The sequence below is a fragment of the Bos taurus genome, chromosome 14 (genome assembly GCF_002263795.3).
Source record: "Bos taurus isolate L1 Dominette 01449 registration number 42190680 breed Hereford chromosome 14, ARS-UCD2.0, whole genome shotgun sequence".
NCBI lineage: Eukaryota > Metazoa > Chordata > Mammalia > Artiodactyla > Bovidae > Bos > Bos taurus.
Genome location: NC_037341.1, coordinates 35620458 through 35639225, shown reverse-complemented (window position 1 = coordinate 35639225; position 18768 = coordinate 35620458). Strand labels below are relative to the sequence as shown.

Genomic DNA, 18768 nt, shown 5'->3' with positions numbered 1-18768 from the left:
CATGGTAGTATATATGTCTATCCCATTCTCTCAGTTCATCCACCCTTTCCTACCCCTGTGTCCAGACATCTGTTCTCTACATCTTCATTCCTGCCTGCAAATAGGTTCATCTGTACCATTGCTCTATAATCCACACATATGCATTAATATACAATAGTTGTTTTTCTCTTTGATTTCTTGCCTACAAGCAAAAGAGTTTACAAAAAGATGATTGATACATTTGCAAAACATTTTGAAAATTTTTTCTATGTCTTTAATTTTGTATCTCTGAGATGAGGGATGTACACTAAGCTTACTGTGATAATCACTACATGATATCTGTAAGTCCAATTATTATGCCACACACCTTAAACTTATTCAGTGCTATATGTCAGTTATGAAAATGAAGGTTTTAGTCACTCAGTCGTGTCCAACTCTCTGTGACCCCGTAAGCCCACCAGTCTCCTCTGTCCATGGAATTTTCCAGGCAAGAATACTGGAGTGGGTTGCCATTCTCTTTTCCAGGAGATATTCCCGACCCAGGGGTCAAACCTGGGCCTCCTGCATTGCAGGAAAATTCTTTACTGTCTGAACCACCTTGGAAGAACTGATGCTAAAGCTGAAGCTCCAATACTTGGCCACCTTATGTGAAGAGCCAACTCATTGGAAAAGACCCTGATGCTGGGAAAGATTGAAGGCAAAAGGAGAAGAGGGTGGTGGAGGATGAAATGGTTAGATAGCATCATTGATTCAATGGACATGAATTTGAGCAAGCTCTGGGAAATAGTGGAGAACAGAGTAGCCTGGAGTGCTGCAGTCCATGGGGTCACCAAGAGTTGGCCATGACTTAGCGACTGAACAACAACATGTCAATTATATTTCAATAAAACTAGAAGAAAAAAAAGATACTTGATACATTCACAAATAGGGTATATTGTATATGAATGCATAATGGCCAAACCTCATTGCCAGGAAGCCAGAAGTACCAGAGTATACTTTTGATGCCCATATCAATGCATTTTTTGTGGGGAGTTGATAGGTTCATGGCAAGGAATGCTCTCCTGTGACCCAGTCCTGGGAAAGGGTCAGGCTTGTTGACTCTGTCAACCCCTCTTCAGTACAAGTGGCTTGCAGGTGGAGGCGGGACAGAAAGCAAGTGTGCCCTTCACCTTCCATTATAATCTTCTACCCCTGCTGCCTCCGTGCCAGCTTTCAAACAATGAAAACATGAAGAACTAAAAATACTGTCCAAGGTTTGTTACAAGTGAAAGCACAAGACCTTTTTCACTCAGTCAGCTTTTGGGTTCAATTTTAGTAAGCCCTTTCTACAGATGAGTCTATGATGTATTTATTTAAGCCCCATCATATCAGTAATGAATGGAGTCTGGCTTGGAGTATTTAACCTGTGCTTGTTGTCAATAGCAACTATTGAAATTGTGGTATTTACATAGGAGAATCCCTGGAAGACTCATTATAGCCCAGAGTTTTGTTATTCACAGTTTCCTGCAAATATAGCCCTCTCTTCTGTAAGAGGATGGCAGGACCTCTCTGATCACTATCAGGCTGCCCTTGTCATCTGTATTCAGTGGGTCCCAAAAGAACAGGATCCTAGCCCCAGTCGGAGTTTAAGCTATTTTTATTACCCTGTGCAAAAGATAGAATTCTTTCCATGAACTTTTAAAAAGTTTTTGTTTCTTGTCATATCAAATATTATAACCATAATATGTAATGGTAAATACCAACTTATTCCCTTGAAATATATATATATGAGATGTGATTTCTTAAATGCAAACATTTTTTAACATTTGACTAAAATTTTACTTTAGGATTTGAATGATTACAATTCAGTTATTTCAGTTCATCTGTTTCAGATGAAGTAGAGTTTTTAAAAAGAGAACAGTTGTTTTTTCATGAGTTATAATTAACATGTACTATTATGTGAATTTCAGGTGTAGAGCATGATTCAGTATTTGTATACAATGAAAAGTGACCACCACAGCAAGTCCAGCTACCATCTGTCACCATGAAAGTTACAAAAATTTTTTTTCCTTATGATGAGAGCTCCCAGGATCCACTATCTTGGCGATAGAAGTGAATGATTTCTTGTGAATGCTTTTAAAATGACAAATGAAATAAACTTAGATTTTTTTTTAACCACAGATATTTAACAATCTTCTCTTACAGTGGGAACTAAACTAGTGATATAGGTCAACATTTTATGATTTTGGCAGGAAGATAGATCTACTGCCAGATGTCAGTCAAAAGATTAACATGTGAGAAAGACTTCAGTTGTTGAAGTTAGAGAATAATGCCTTGATTTTCTCTATGATTCATGCAACACGAATTACGGGGAAATGTCAAGCAGTCATGTGCGTGAGTGCTAGCTGTATTTTGGACATTCTGTCCCAATGAATGAACACTAAGTTACAGACTGTAGTGTGAGCTGTTTTGTCTGTTCATAGGCTCTTTGTTGAATGACTTGTTTTATTTTAGGGAGCAGATATTGATATCACCGATTCTGAAGGACGGTCTCCACTTCTATTAGCAACTGCTTCTGCATCCTGGAATACTGTAAATTTGCTCCTCTCTAAAGGTACTAAGAGGGGCTGAACCAGGCCTTTAGAACTGCTACTCGGTTGGTTAAACACTCAGTGTCCATTTACTGTGTGCCAGGCTGTGGGCCAGGTGCTGTGAACACAAATGGGATACTTCCCATAACTAGAATAATTCTCAGCCCAGTAGGGCATAATACTTGGAAAGATAACTTCAGAACAAGAATTGATAACCTTTGTAAGGGGATGACTACATCCCAGGCATGTCACTAAACACTTTATCTGCATCCTCTCAGTGAACCAATCCACCTGATGTAGGTGCTATAACTGTTCCCATTTTAGATACTAACCCAGTCTGATAATGAAGAAAAGAGATACCTTCACCTCTTCTCCCTTGATCTCTAATCTCTCTATAATTCTATTTTACGTGTTAAAAGATGAGACCTCATATATTAAATAATGTAATAAATCACACATTCTCTACCCCTTGTACACACACATGCACACTGCAAGATAAACACATTTTAAACCATGTTTAGTTTTCTTACCTAAATAAAGTTCTCTAACTTAAACACTGGCAAAGTTTTAAGTCAGTCTTTTATTTTCTTACATTGAAAATCCACCATAGGCTATGCTTTAAATAAATGAGTAGGAGTTATATTTATATTGTGCTTTTTAGGTGCCCGTGTGGACATAAAAGATAATCTTGGACGTAATTTTTTGCATTTGACTGTTCAACAGCCTTATGGATTAAAAAATTTGCATCCTGAGTTTTTGCAGGTAATACATATGTGTGGATTTCCATAAAATGAGTTGGGTTCAATAGAGGGTAAAGTGATTTCATTTATTATGATTTTTATTCCTTTGAAGGCTGAGTCTGGAATTTAAATTTTATTTTTAAAGAAAGATGTCATATTTGAATATTTACAACTTAGTAGAAGGCAATGGCAGCCCACTCCAGTACTCTTGCCTGGAAAATCCCATGGACGGAGGAGCCTGGTGGGCTGCAGTCCATGGGGTCGCTAAGAGTCGGGCACGACTGAGCAACTTCACTTTCACTTTTCACTTTCACGCATTGGAGAAGGAAATGGCAACCCACTCCAGTGTTCTTGCCTGGAGAATCCCAGGGACGGCGGAGGCTGGTGGGCTGCCGTCTATGGGGTTGCACAAAGTTGGACACAACTGAAGCGACTTAGCAGCAGCAGCAGCAGCAGTGATGATTATGATAATGATAATAATAAATTACATTGGGACTGTTTTCTAAGTTATGGAGAGTTTCCATATGTCCTTATCTATAATAGAATGCCTTTCCTTCACTCTTGGACCATTATGAATTGTGTATCAATTGAGAAGTCAAGTACATGAGTGAATTAGCAGCACTTCCTAATCAATGAAGAAAAACTACTCAGCATGCTTGTTGACAAATTGAAAACATTATCTCTATATTTATATTCACCAACTAATATTTACTGAGTGACTGTTAGGTACATTTGAAGTGCATCATACTTTTTTAATAGATTTTAATATAGTCTGTGTCTTAAAGAGTCAAATATATTTGAATATCTAAAATATAAAATGTTTATGGATTGATTTAAGCTGCTCATTTGCCATTTGATTTTTATTTAAAAGATGAAGTGATGTTAATTTCATTTAATTTTATTCATTTTTTTAAAGTGACACTAATTTAACAGTTTTGCTAATTTTGACTAACAGAGCACATTAATATTAAGCGGTTAAGTATTATTGGGCTGGGCATGGGGGGTGAAATGAAGGGAGAGATGAGAAGGTTGGTTTGTGGTCAAATAGAATTTGGAAAATGCTGGGTTTAAAATATTAAATACATTTCCTATTCTTAGGACTTCTCAGCGCCTTTAATACAGTAATACACATTATAGGGAGACAGAGCACACATCTTCATCTGCATTTATTTTACTCTAGTATCCTTGTGTGTGTTTTTAGTTGTTCAGTTGTGTCCGACTCTTTGCAACCCCATGGACTATAGCCTGCCAGACTCCTCTGTCCATGGGATTTCCCAGGCAAGAATACTGGAGTGGGTTGCCATTTCCTTCTCCAGGGGATCTTCCCGACCCAGGGATCGAACTCACATATCTTGCATCTCCTGCATTGGCAGGCAGGTTCTTTACCCCTAGCATCACCTGGGAAGTCCCTAGTATATAACCCTTAAGGTTATTTATACTTTCCACTCAGGTGTATATATTGGTCCTTGTTAGAAAATACTATCCTATAAAATAGGTTGAAAAACTCTGTTAGCATCATCACGGAGTTATATTCAGAATATCCATCTTTCCCATAGATGCAACATATAAAAGAGCTGGTGATGGACGAGGACAATGATGGGTGCACCCCTCTGCACTATGCATGTCGACAGGGGGTCCCTGTCTCTGTAAACAACCTCCTCAACTTTAATGTGTCCATTCATTCCAAAAGCAAAGATAAGAAATCACCCCTGCATTTTGCAGCCAGGTAAGGGTCACTTTAAGCGACATACAAGCATGTCCTCTTTCTGTTAAATATTTGCTTTGAAAATATCAAACTTTTTTTCTTTCAAGTTATGGGCGTATCAATACCTGTCAGAGGCTCCTGCAAGACATAAGTGACACGAGGCTTTTGAATGAAGGTGACCTGCACGGAATGACTCCTCTCCACCTGGCTGCAAAGAATGGGCATGATAAAGTTGTTCAGCTACTTCTGAAAAAGGGCGCATTATTTCTCAGGTGAGGATATAAGATTGCAATATTTACATCTTCTTTGTAACTGGCTAGACATTGTCAGGCTTTTTTTATATTTTATTTTTGATTATAATATCTCCCTTTCAATCACACTAAGTACTTTTACCCATTTCACTTAATCCTCAAAACATAACATGCTTTATTAAATATTGAAAGGGAAGTCAGTATTATTTCCAACTGAAAACACTGAGGTTCATAGAGCTGAAGGCCTTGTTCAGAGTCACAGAATAAGTGGCTTTGTGTAATTTCCAGAATCTTTGAGATATCCCTTCTCCTATATACCTTCATCATGCTATCAGCTGTTTTGGCAGATACAAGGCAGTGTGTTTTTACAGACACACACATACATGCTATACAAATCAAAGACTCTACATCTCATTCAGTATGATGACTGATGGACATGAAGAACTTCCTTTAAGCTGCAACATGAGACATAAAAATTTCCTGAATTTCACTACAAAAGAAATCTAACACATGAAACAAAACCAAGTTAAAATGTGCTGTGCTTAGTTGCTCAGTTATGTCTGACTCCTTGTGACCCCATGGGCTGTAGACCGCCAGGCTCCTCTGTCCATGGGGATTCTCCAGGCAAGAGTACTGGAGTGGGTTGCCATGCCCTCCTCCAGGGGATCATCCCAACTCAGGGATTGAACCCAGGTCTCTTGCATTGCAGGTGGACTCTTTACTGTCTGAGCCACTGGAAGCCCAAGTTAAAATAATTAAGTACAATAAAAAGTGGCATCATTAAATGACATCTTTGTAAAAATAAAAGGAAAACCCAGAAGTGTTTCATAGATGTATGATGGGCTAATTTCTAATTGCACCAACATGGTAGCAGAGAGTTTATTAGGCTAATGTTAAAAAACACATCTCTTTATCAGAGTACCAACCCCAGCACAGCAATGATGCAGCCGTGAAATGAATGTTCTGCTTAGCTCCTTCCTGCTTCCAAATGAACACCAGGCAACAGACTTGCAAAGGGGACCCTAGGTGAACCCAGAAGACAAGAGCTCTTGCATAACTATGTCATAACTGTAATAGCGAGGTGTCTCTTGCACCTAATACGGTTACTCACTGGCCCTGAAATTAAATTGTATCAGTATCTCACACATTTTTTTCTATGTCTAATTTGGAAAAAAGGCAAGTGTTCACTGTATTCATATCTTGAATTTCTGAGAGAAAAGACAGACATTTTCCTAAAGGATCAAGTAAGAATTTTTGAGAGTATGAGAGGAACAATCTCTTTAGACCTGAACTTTTAGAAAAAAAAAGTGGCAATAAGCTAAGCATCTTCTATCCATGTTTTGTATAATGATATTATTATTATAATGATCATCATTATTATTATTAGCCATGAATGGTAACCACAAGGACTAATAACACCATCATGGAAAATTTTTGATACAATATTCAGTGAAAGAATAAAGCAATATTGAAAATAGTGTGTATAAGTACATTACAGCCTTAAAGAAAATATGTATGACACAGACATGCTAACTCCAGTTTCACTCACCCGAAGTGTTTGATAATGTGTTTATAGACTTTATTTATTTTCTTTTATAATTTTATTGAGATTATAATTGACACTGTGTAAGCTTAAGGGGTAAAACACATGTATCATGAAAGGGTTACCACAGTAAGTTCAGCAAACACCCTTAATCTCATACAGATACCAAAAAATGGAAAAAGAAAAAAAAAAGAAAAAAATTTTTCTTTGTGATCAGAACTCTTAGGGTTTACTCTGTTAATGTTCATTTATAACATACAGCAGTTTTAATTATATTTATTCATGTCATACACCACATCCCTAGTATTTATCTTATAACTGAGAGTTTGCAACTTTTACCCATGGATTGCAGCCCACCAGGCTCTACTGTCCATGGAAATCTCCAGGCAAGAATACTGGAGTGTGTAGCCATTACCTTCTCCAAAGGATCTTTCCGACCCAGGGATCGAACCTGGGTCTCCTGAATTGCAGGCGGATTCTTAATCATCTGAGCCACCAGGGAGGCCCTCATCCAATTAAGCTTGAAATTAACTCATGTTTAATTAACCAGGCAATACATATTTGGGCTTCCCAGGTGGCTCAGATGCTAAAGAATCCACCTGCCAATGCAGGAGATGTGGGTTTGATCCTTAAGTTGGGAAGATCCCCTGGAAAAGGAAATGGCAATTCACTCCAGTATTCTTGCCTGAAAAATCCCGTGGACAGAAGAGCCTGGTGGGCTCCAGTCCATGGGGTTGCAGAGTCTGACACAACTTAGCAACACAATAACAACAATACATAATTACTTGCTAGAACTCAAATATCTCAGGTATGGTTTGTTTTCTCTGATCATCAGACCCACTTTCAGTTGGGAGGTGTCCTTCCCCTTTTCATCTGTAAGGTAAATGCACACGTTTTCTCTTCTTTAACAGTGACCACAATGGCTGGACTGCTTTGCATCATGCTTCCTTGGGCGGGTATACTCAGACCATGAAGGTTATTCTTGACACTAACTTGAAATGCACAGATCGGCTAGATGAAGAAGGGGTATGTACTGTGTTCCTCATACCTACCCCAAATCTTGGCATAGAGGAACCTTCCAACATTGCCAGAAACCTTCTTTTCCCTTCTTGGGTTCCTATATTGGGAACCTATATTGGGTTCCTCACTAACAGTCTGCATAATAAGGGATAGTTAGGGAGTCTGGAATGGACATGTATACTTGGAGTACAGCTGATGAACAGCTGTACTTTTATTTTGGAGTACAGCTGATGAACAATGTTGTGATGGCTTCAAGTGGAGAGCAAAGGGACTCAGCCATACATATCCATGTATTCATTCTCTCCCAAACTCCCCTGCCATCCAGGCTGTCACATAACACTGAGCAGAGTTTCCTGGTAGGTCCTTGTTAGGTCCTTGTTAGTTATCCATTTTAAAGATAGCAGTGTGTACATGTCCATCCCAGACTCCCTAACTATCCCTTATTATGCAGACTGTTAGTGAGGAAAGAGTCAAAGGGGAACAGAATAAGGAGACAGCCCCAAGGGGTGGATGTATGTTGAGGACAGCTGGTGAGTCTCTCAGAGGCCTGTTACAGGCCCACGTGAATTGATGATAAAATTTCCACCCAAGGGAAATGAAGAGAACAGGGGTAAGTTTTCCCTAAAACTAAGCATATTTGATTTGAAAGACTGTCCTTCAGTCCACTATAATGTCCTTCATTCTTTTTTGGAGAATGAGTATTGAAATGCACGTTCTTTCACGAAATGACAGAGCCTAGAGGACTATCATTGCTTTTTAAAATGCCTTTTTGTGGCAAAACTAGAGACTGGCAACCTTTTATCAACCTGTGATTTTTTAAAAATTTACTTTATTTTTGGCTGTGCTAGACCTTTGAAAGAGCATGGATTTTTCCCTCTAGCTGCGGCAAGCGGGGGCTACTCTGCAGTTGTGGTGCACAGGTTTCTTCTCCTTGTGGTGGCTTCTCTTGTGGAGCACAGGCTCTAGGTGCGTGGTTTCCGTAGTGGTGGCACAGGCTCAGCAGTTGTGATGCAGGAGCTTTGTTGCTCCACGGCACGTAGGATTTTCCCCTATCAGGCATCAAACCCAGGTCTCTTGCATTGGCAGGTAGATTCCTTACCGCTGAGCCACTGGGGGAGCCCCAAATTTTAACTCTTTGTCATTAAATAGTTTTGTTAATAATATCTTAAGCAATTCAACAGTGAAACAAAGCTGTAAAATAGCCAAAGGATGAGTAGCCTTTGTCACTGGATTGTCCGGGTTCTGTTTTCTCTGAAAGAACACCGCGCTTCACTTTGCGGCGAGGGAGGGCCATGCCAAAGCCGTCTCCCTGCTCCTGAGCTACGATGCTGATGTGGTCCTGAACAAGCAGCAGGCCTCCTTCCTGCACGTTGCAATCCACAATAAGAGAAAGGAGGTGGTCCTCACGACCATCAGGAGCAAAAGGTACGCTGCCGTCCTGCCCTCAAGTGTCTAGTGTGCTCCGGCACTGGGGATAATCCGAGAGGAAGCAGGAGGAGAAAAAGAATCAAAGTTTCAGCTGTCGATCACCATTTTTATTTATTTTTCCTTTTTTTTAATTGAGGTTTAGTTGATGTGCAATATATTATGTAAGTTCCAGGTGTATAACACAGTGATTCACAATTTTTAAAGGTTATATTCCATTTATAGTTTTCTAAAATATTGCCTATAATCCATGTTGTACATTATATCCTTGTGGCTTATTTGTTGGATACATAGTAGTTTGTACCTCCAATCCCCTACTCTTATTTTGTTCTTCCCCTCTTCCTTCTCCCTCCTGGTAACCACTGGTTTATTCTCTATATCCACGAGTCTCTCTTTTTTAAAATATTCACTAATTTGTTTTATTTTTAGTTCACATATAAGTGATACCATAAAGCATTTGTCTTTCTGACTTATTTCTCTTACCATAATACCCTCCCAAGTCCATATGTGTTGTTATAAATGGCAACATTTCATTCTTTCTTACAGCTGAGTAATATTCCATTACATCTATCTATCTATATGTATATATATACACACACACACATATATATACCACATCTTTATCCATTCATCTGTTGATGGACACAGGTTGCTTCCATACCTTGGCAACTGTAAATAATGCTGCTTTGAACACTGTGGTACATGTATATTTTTGAGTTAGTGTTTTTATTTTTCCTTAGGATTATATATCCTGTATACCTATATACCCAGGAGTGGACTTACTTCATCATATGGTAGTTCTAGTTTTAGCTTTCTGAAGCACCCCCATAGTGACTGTACCAATTAACATTCCTACCAACAATGTATGAGGGTTCCCTCTTCTCCACATCCTCGCCACCATTTGTTATATGTGTTCTTGTTGACAATAGCCATTCTGACAGGTATGAGGTGATATTTCACTGTAGTTTGAATTTGCATTTCTCTGATGATTAGCAGCATCTTTCCATGTGCCCGGTGGCTATCTATTTGTCTTCTTTGGGAAAATGTCTATAGAGGTCTTCTGTCCATTTTTTAAAATCAGGTTGTTTGTTTTTTGATGTTGAATTATATGAGCTGCATCATATCATTTGAAAATCTTTTCTTCCATGCAGTAGGTTGTCTTTTTGTCAATGATGTCCTTTGCTGTGAATACACTTTTAAGTTTCATTAGGTCCTATTTATTTTTGCTTTTATTTCCCTTGCCTTAGAGACAGATGCAAAAGTCAACATTTTAAAATGTCAGTTGTTTCCCTAAAGTTTTTAATGAACTCTTTGAGTGACCACAGACACCCAAAGAGTTGCTTAAACTCTCTGGTCTTCAGTTTCCATTTCTAAGTGATGGGAGCACAGACCCACTTCACAGCACTCTTGTGAGGCTCCCAGGGGTCAGGTGTCTGTAGTCTGTGGCACCATGGTCTTCTCAGGCTAACTCTGCCCTGACTCACCTGAACTTGCCTGAAGCTCTCCTGCCCAATGGAAACCCCCAAACTGGATGTTGGTGAAAATATTCTCCAAGGTAAATCCCTATTGTTACCAGTGCCAGGAAATGAAATTTCCTTTAGCCCATGATTTTGTGTGGCTGTGGGTTTTTTTAAACTGTACTCTAAGGAGTTTTAATGATGAAGTTGGAGGGTAGTTTGTCCCATGTCTCAAACATAATCTGTTCTATGTATTAGTCATCACAGATCGATTCTCACCAAGGCCCAGTGTCCCCCAGTAGTGGACTCAGAGATGAGCAATCTCATATTCATAGCAGACCAAGCCTGTGTTTTGGAGCATGGGAAGTCTCCAGGTCCCCTGGCCCATTTCCTTAGAAGCACTCATCAGTGCAACCTGGAGTTTTCTATTGATGGTACAGATATCCTAGATGGACTTTACTGATAGGGTTAACAGAAAATATGTCTGGGTAGCTTTTAGAACTAGCCTCCTATTACAAAGATAGGATCTTGGAGATAAATGGGCTCTTTTTTACTTCCTGTTATAGATTTCTTTCATTCTTGGTATCATAAACATCTCCTTATCCTGTCCAACCAGATGGCAGTAAAGAAAGATGCAAATCTGTGATGTTCTCACAGAGCCCGTGCTTATTAATGTACTTAATACATGTTGTTCTTATTTAGTTGTGCAGTCATGTCCTGCTCTTTTGCAACCCAATGAACTGTAGCCCACCAGGCTCCTCTGTCCACGTGATTTCCCAGGCAACAATACTGGAATGGATTGCCATTCCCTTCTCCAGGGGATCTTCCCAACACAGGGACCGAACCCACTGTCTCCCGCTTGGCAGGCAGATTCTTTACCACTGAGCCCCTGGGAAGCCCTGACACATGTTACTTTGTAGTTTAATTCAATACATGATGTGTGCCTGGGTTAAAGGTAAAGTGTCATCTCCCAGTACTATGTTGCTGTTGTATGTTTGTGAATGTGGGTATCTCCATACAGCATGACCAGCTTTGAAAGTAATGCCCCTTCATGACTTCAGGGGGAAATCAAGGTCAAAACCTACCTTCTTGAAAAGGCATTTAGATAAAGAGTCAGAACAGTGATTATAACAGCCATCCTTGAATTTGCACACATTTCTAATTTCCATGAATGAACAAGGACTCTATTGGATTGATTTCAGTTCACATATTGATTCCATTGGAACCAATCAGTTTCTCCTAAACATAATAATCTCGAATTTCAACTGGTAGTTCTGTTGTTGCACACAACAGAAAGTTTAAGAATTGTGTTTATTATTTTTTTACAGATGGGGAGAATGTTTCAAGGTTTTTAATCATTGTTCTCCTACCAATAGATGTCCCGTTATAGAACTGGTAGAATACCTCCCTGAATGCATGAAAGTAAGTTCTAAAAACAAAAATCCTTTGGGTATATGCTTGTCATGTAATAAAATGTGAAGATTTATTGTTGTAATTACAACCTAAACATAGTAATTTCCATCTTTAAAGTTAAGCGTCTAGTTTTATATAGGCTACAAGGGAATCTAGCCAACAAATTTGAGAAGGACCTACTTGGATTAAAAAATCCTGTTAGTGGTTACGTGCAATGTAGGAAAATATGTTAAACATATTTTTTTTATTCAAACAATCCAAGTCTAGAGCAGAGAGCACTAGTGGAGGTTGCCAGCTGAATAAAGCCTCTAGATGTGGGGGTTTGGGGGCATGCATGTGATTGTTTCAAATTTGCATCTATTAGTTGCAAACATGATTTCAGATTTTGTCACTCAGTAATTCCAGTTGTTTGGATCTGTCCTAATGAATAATCAGATGTACAGAAAGATTTATATGCAATGATGCTTCCTGCAGCATTATGAATAGTAAAAAGTTATAAATATTCACATATGGAAAACATAGAAATTATTCCAAAATGCTAATAGGAATTACAGTTGTGATTATGATTTGGTTTTTCTTTTCTTCTTCATGTTACTATATATTTTCTAGTTCATTTTCTATAATGACTTGGTATTATTTTCATATTATGAATTTTTTTTTTAACTAGGGGGAATTAAAAGTCTTTTAGTTTAGCCTCACATCACATATTTGTATAATAAACACAATCCTTCCCCCATGACCCTCCCCTTCCTCTGGTAGCCCAGCCTTCAGTTTGCCTACGCTGGTTATTACAAAGCTTTCAAACTGTAATAGCCAGGCCTGTGTCTGGTTCTTCCTTGCACAGCACAATTGACTGGACTTGTCTTTCTTTTTCATGATGTCTGTTATGACTCCTAGTACTGCTGCTGGGTCAAGATCAACAGAGACTGCCTCAACATTTTTAAGTTGCCTTGGTGCTTGAGACCAGCCAGGACAGGCATGCCCTCCCAGTGGGGCTTGAGTTCCTGTGTCTCCCCTTCAGGGTGCTGTCTAACCCTCTACTGTTGTGTCCTGCAGGTGGGGTCGACCAGATGTCCCAGGAACTCTAAGGGACCCATTAATGGGGTTACCTGGGGCTTTGTGTCCACATCTGGTTTCAGGAGGGCAGACTGACTGGGCAGAATTTCTTTCTCAGGATCATGATTTGGGGCCACCAGAAAGGTCCAAGCACACAGATTTGGGGTTACTCAAATTGTTTATGTAGTAGACAGGAACCCCCACAAAATATCTGTCCCTACACTTCCCAGGGGAGGATCTAACGCTTAACTCTTAAGTGATTTCTCCCTTAACTGAGCATCTCGAGGGCCTCCAACTGTTTGTCATTATAATATCCGTGGCCTAACATCCTGTCCACACCACTTTGGATGTGAACTTTGTCAGTGTTGCTCAGTAAGCCAGGTACAGAAGCAAACATAATATTCCAGGATCAGGTACAGGATCAGATACAGAAGAAGCAACCTAGACTGTGGGAAGAACTCAGGACTCAGCTGGAAGGTCTCGGTTAGAGACAATTAAGTTATCACTAGAAAATGCTAAGCAAAGGAATCCTCAATCATCCACATATTTTCTAGGAACCCAGAAAGACATCAAGTTTTAGGCAAAGCAAATGGAATATTTCTTACCTAAAATTTAGTAAATGCAATTTCATTCTCAGGTGCGTATTTTTCTATATCACTTGGTGTTGCTGAGGCATGCAGTGGTACGTGTTAATTCTTCATGTTTTAGACTTTTTTCCTGAATGACTTAGATCATAGTGTACAAGACGTTGAGGTACAAGAAGCAAAGGAAGGGGAAGGTAATATCGTGGGTATTATTTTAGAAATGGGACCAAATTCCGTCTTGGATCTAGTCTCCTGCCCAATAGCTTTGCCAGTCTTTTTCTCTCAAAGGTACTTTTAGATTTTTGCGTGATGCCCTCCACAGAAGACAAGTCCTCCCAAGACTACCATGTAAGTTTATTTTATCATAATAACTTGAAATGCATTTTAACTCTTTAAGGAATAGTAAAAATAATGTTACTAGAACTCCAGAATCTCAAAAGATGGTAATTGTCTTCATTTCTCATATTATTATATTATCTACTTATGAGATAATTTTTCCCTTGGATCTTCAGTTTTCTCTCATGATTTAATTGTTTCTAACAGTTTTATTTAGCCTTATTATTTATATCTTTATATTTTCTTGTGTAATATTGCCTGAAGAATGAAATTCTAAAAGAGCTAAGTGGTCTTTCTAGAAGGCATTTTTCCCCACAACTAGAGAGTTATTAGAAAGGAATCAAATACCCTGTTGGCACATTTATTTTTTGAAATTAATACAGAATAGCTTATTTATTTTTCTTCAGGTTAAATGGCTCAACTTTATTTCAATCACTTAATTTTCAGCAGAATGATAGGGTTGCATATTTAATGTGTTAAGAAGGACTTTGGGGGCCTATGCTAGACTGCAATTTTTAAAAATTGTTATCTTCTACAGATCGAGTATAATTTCACATATCTTCAGTGTCCATTAGAATTCACCAAAAAAGGAACACCTGTACCGGACATCGTATATGAGCCTCTTTTAACTCTCAATGTAAGTCCACTATTTTCCTTATTCAGGTAGTTTCTACATGAATTCTGTGATGTTTTGGTATGATAGTTCCAGGAAGGAGTCTGGAGAGAATTCCAGATTTATGGTTTGATCTCTGTGTATGCCATGCAGCCTAACTCTTTATTTGTTAGTAAAGAAAGCAATCATACAAAATGATTTGTAATTTGGTGCCCTTAAAGTTCCACACTGTTGATCACCTTAGTCCTAATGGTCATGCTAGACCTGCCCAACCCAGAATCCAATAAACCATAAACAACACAGGCTGACCATCAGCATCTGCTCCTACCTCCATCCACTTCAATGCAGACATACGTATATGAGTTTCCAACAGTATAGAAACCCCAGGAAAATGCAGGGGGTGACAGTTTACAGTCATTGATTCCAAATTCAGCTAACCACTGGCCTCCAGGGTAAACGCAAACCTCTCAGCAGCTCTTATATCCTTCTGGAAGAGGGAACCCAATCTGAAAGCAGGCACTAATCACACAGTTTGGACCCAAATTTCCCAAGAGACTGGATCCAAACCAGTTCTTATTCCAAAGAGTGCTTTTACATTTCTTGTAAGTGAGGTCATGAAAGCCATGCAGACAATCTGCTTCAGGATAAACCAGGAGTTTCAAACTCAAATAACTGCAGAGGAAAACAGGTATCAGATGAGTGGGTTTCTGGTCTAAAAGGACAGCAGCTACTAGTTTCAACAGATTTTAGCCACGTGGAGCAGCAGACTTGTGGTGTAAATATTGGCAACACAAAAGCTTGTGTGCATGTGAAAGAAAACATTTGAAGGCTGGATGGCAAATGGTGGTGTAGGATCCAGATTTGTTCTCCCTAATATAGTAACTGAGCCACATGTGACTGCTTAAATGAAAATTAATGAAAATTAAAATCAAGTTAAAAATTCATTACTTCATTTGCAGTAGCCATGTTTCAAGCCCTCAGAAGCCTATGTGGTTTGTAGTTCTTTTGCTCAACAGCATAGATATAGAAATTTTCATCACTGCAGAAAGTTCCATTGGACAGCACTGTTCTAGATCAATTAAGAACTTTCATTTACCTTAAATGAGTTCATTTCCCTACGTGGAAGGCTTTGATACAGACCATGGTACCAGCCATCACCTAATGTGAAATCTAAAAGGCTGGCTGATGGGAATTCCTGGCTGTCCAGTGGTTAAGACTCCCCCTTCCAAGGCAGGGAGGTGCCGGTTCACCGGTCCAATCCCTGGTCGGGGAGCTAAGATCCCACATGCCTCATGGCCAAAAAAAGCAAAACATAAAAAATAAACAATATTGTAACAAATTCAATTAAGATTTCAAAAATTGTCCACATCAGAAAAAACAATCTTTAAAAGGCTTACTGAGGACTTGGAGTGTGAAGGAAGAAGAGACATGTGGATTTTATGCCTGTAAGACTGGTGATGACAACTGACTTTCACATCTGTTCTATGCAAATAATTTTAGCATCTGTATAAAATGATTCTCTCTAGCTTGTGTTTTTTTTTAAAGAAATATATTCTTGATATAATTTTTGATTTTTCAAAGTTTCTAAAATAAGCAAGTGTTGTTTTGATAAAATCAAAATAAAGTTATAAAGCCAGCAAACAAAAAGCTGAGTTTATACTCAAGAGTTTAATGTGATTGTATTTTTATTGATCTTTCCTTATTTCTCAGGCAATGGTGCAACATAACCGCATAGAGCTTCTCAACCACCCTGTGTGTAAAGAATACTTACTTATGAAATGGTGGGTATTAAGTAGTGTTTCTTTTGAATGTTGCTCTCATTAAATTTATTTAAAATCTTACAAAACAAAAAATAAACTGACCCAGTAATATTTGATTATAAAAAAATCTTCTAAATAATTTTAATGGTATCTGAATACTTTATTACTTTTAATGTTTTATACTTTAAAAAGAAATATGTCAAAGGCAAATTTTGGTATTAAAATGTTGATATTAATTTATCTTTGGCATTAAATGAAATATTTGGGGGGATCATTATATAAAACACAAAGGAGCATTCCTGGGCTCTGCAGTTTGGCAGACAATGAAGTAACAAGAGTATTCCTGGGAAGAGCATTCAACTTGGAGTCAGAGCTAAAGTTCCTTCCATTAATTGGTGAGAGGTTTAAAGTAAGTCATAATTTCCTAGGAAGTCATGATTCCTTTTCTGGAAATGAAAAAGGTGAATTCCAAAATCTTTCAAGTTCAATGAACTTATCAAATACATTTCCAAAAGAGACTATAACTCCTGTTTCTGCAGGTATCTTAACTGAATATTTGTGGTTGAAACTACTCAGTTGTGGTTTGCTTATGTTTTGTAGGTTGGCTTATGGGTTTAGAGCCCATGTTTTGAACCTAGGATCTTACTGTCTTGGTCTGTTTCCCATGACCTTTCTTGTTGTCAGTATCAGACCAGGTATGGCTTTCAACTCAACTGGAATCATCAATGAAACTAGTGACCATTCAGAAATTTTAGACACCAAGGTATCTTCAATTGGTTTTTATATTCCAACTTTTTAAAACAAGAGATTTTCAGAACTGTGGGCATTTTTTCTTTAGAAAACACTTTAACCTCATAATAAATCTGAACTATCAAGACTTTGTTTAATACAAAGAGCTTATAGAATTCATGTATGTAGCAACTTCTAAAACCCTTTGTAGAATGAGAGGGAATATAAATAAATAGATCAATAAATGAGCTTATCAACTAACAAAAGGAATTGACATGTATGAGAGCCAGTGTACCTCACATGTATAAGGTGACATGTACCTGGCTTAGATGGGTGCTGAAGTATAAAAATTTTAAATAGGATATACAAGGAAGAGGGCTTCCCTGGTAGCTCAGCTGATAAAGAATCTGCCTGCAATGCAGGAGACCCTGGTTAGATTTCTGGGTCAGGACAATCCCCTGGAGAAGGGATAGGCTACCCACCTCAGTATTCAAGGACTTCCCTGGAGGATCAGATGGTAAAGAATCTGCCTTCAATGCGGGAGACCTGGGTTTGATCCCTGGGTTGGGAAGATCCCCTGGAGGAAGGCATGGCAACCCACTCCAGTATTCTGGCTTGGAGAATCCCCATGGACAGAGGAGCCTGGCAGGGTACAGTCCATGGGGTCGCAAAGAGTCGGACATGACTGAACAACTAAGCATATACAAGGAAGCAGATTTCTAGCTGCCAAGGATACTGGGGAGGGGGAAATGATGTTTAGCAGGGACAGTATTTCCATTTGGAGATAATGAAACAGGCATGGAACTAGGTAATAGCTGTATAACATTGCGAATGTACTTCATGCCACAGAATTGTATGTTTTAAAAGGTAACTCTATATGTAAAATGTAACATTTTTGAAATGTAAATTTTATGTTATATGTATTTTACCACAGTTAAAGAATATTATATAGATCCTTTAGAATTCAATTGGCAACCTCTATTAATAAAGACATTATGAAATGACTGTGTTGTCTTTATATTGGCATCACAGGAGTTTTCTGTTTAAAGCAAAAATGGACAGTACCTAGAAATAAAAGCAGATAAAAACAAATGTTTAATAGTGAAAATGATGAAGAAAAGTGTTGTTTTCTTTGATATCCTTTATAACTGTTTATCTTTTTTGTTTCAGAATTCCTTTGCTATAAATTTCTGTATGATTTTAGTTTTGCTATCAAGTATATTAGGTTACTGCAAAGAAGTGGCCCAAATTTTCCAACAGGTACATGATATGTTTTATATCTTTACAGTAGCAAATATTTTAATATGCAAAATATAGATTAATTGCTAAACAATTATTGAAACAATTTATGTCAGAATAAAATCACATAGCTGGATGAATGTATAAATCAGAAATACCAAGTATAAACTCTTAAAAATGTAGAAATTACATGATTTCAGATAAGGCTCCTGCATTGGATGGTGCCTATTTGATTTATCTGAAGCAAGTGGTTCCAGTTTTATTAGTATGTATGTGTCTACCCAGCTTCGATGAACTTTTGGAAGACTTTTCTGTTTTCTCTGAGATATATTTCATATTTTGCTAACA

At 38.3% G+C, this 18768-nt stretch overlaps 1 protein-coding gene across 1 annotated transcript in view; it reads left to right on the top strand.

Moving 5' to 3' along the window:
* The window catches only part of TRPA1 (transient receptor potential cation channel subfamily A member 1), a 55718-nt gene that overhangs the window by 27672 nt on the left and 9278 nt on the right, over window positions 1-18768 (top strand). The window contains exons 9-20 of the mRNA XM_015474483.3: window positions 2473-2572; window positions 3211-3311; window positions 4846-5015; window positions 5102-5266; window positions 7700-7814; window positions 9067-9233; window positions 12019-12112; window positions 14032-14091; window positions 14618-14716; window positions 16403-16473; window positions 17053-17215; window positions 18352-18441. Coding sequence (XP_015329969.1) covers window positions 2473-2572; window positions 3211-3311; window positions 4846-5015; window positions 5102-5266; window positions 7700-7814; window positions 9067-9233; window positions 12019-12112; window positions 14032-14091; window positions 14618-14716; window positions 16403-16473; window positions 17053-17215; window positions 18352-18441 — 1395 coding nt within the window. The remainder of the gene's footprint in view (window positions 1-2472; window positions 2573-3210; window positions 3312-4845; window positions 5016-5101; window positions 5267-7699; window positions 7815-9066; window positions 9234-12018; window positions 12113-14031; window positions 14092-14617; window positions 14717-16402; window positions 16474-17052; window positions 17216-18351; window positions 18442-18768) is intronic.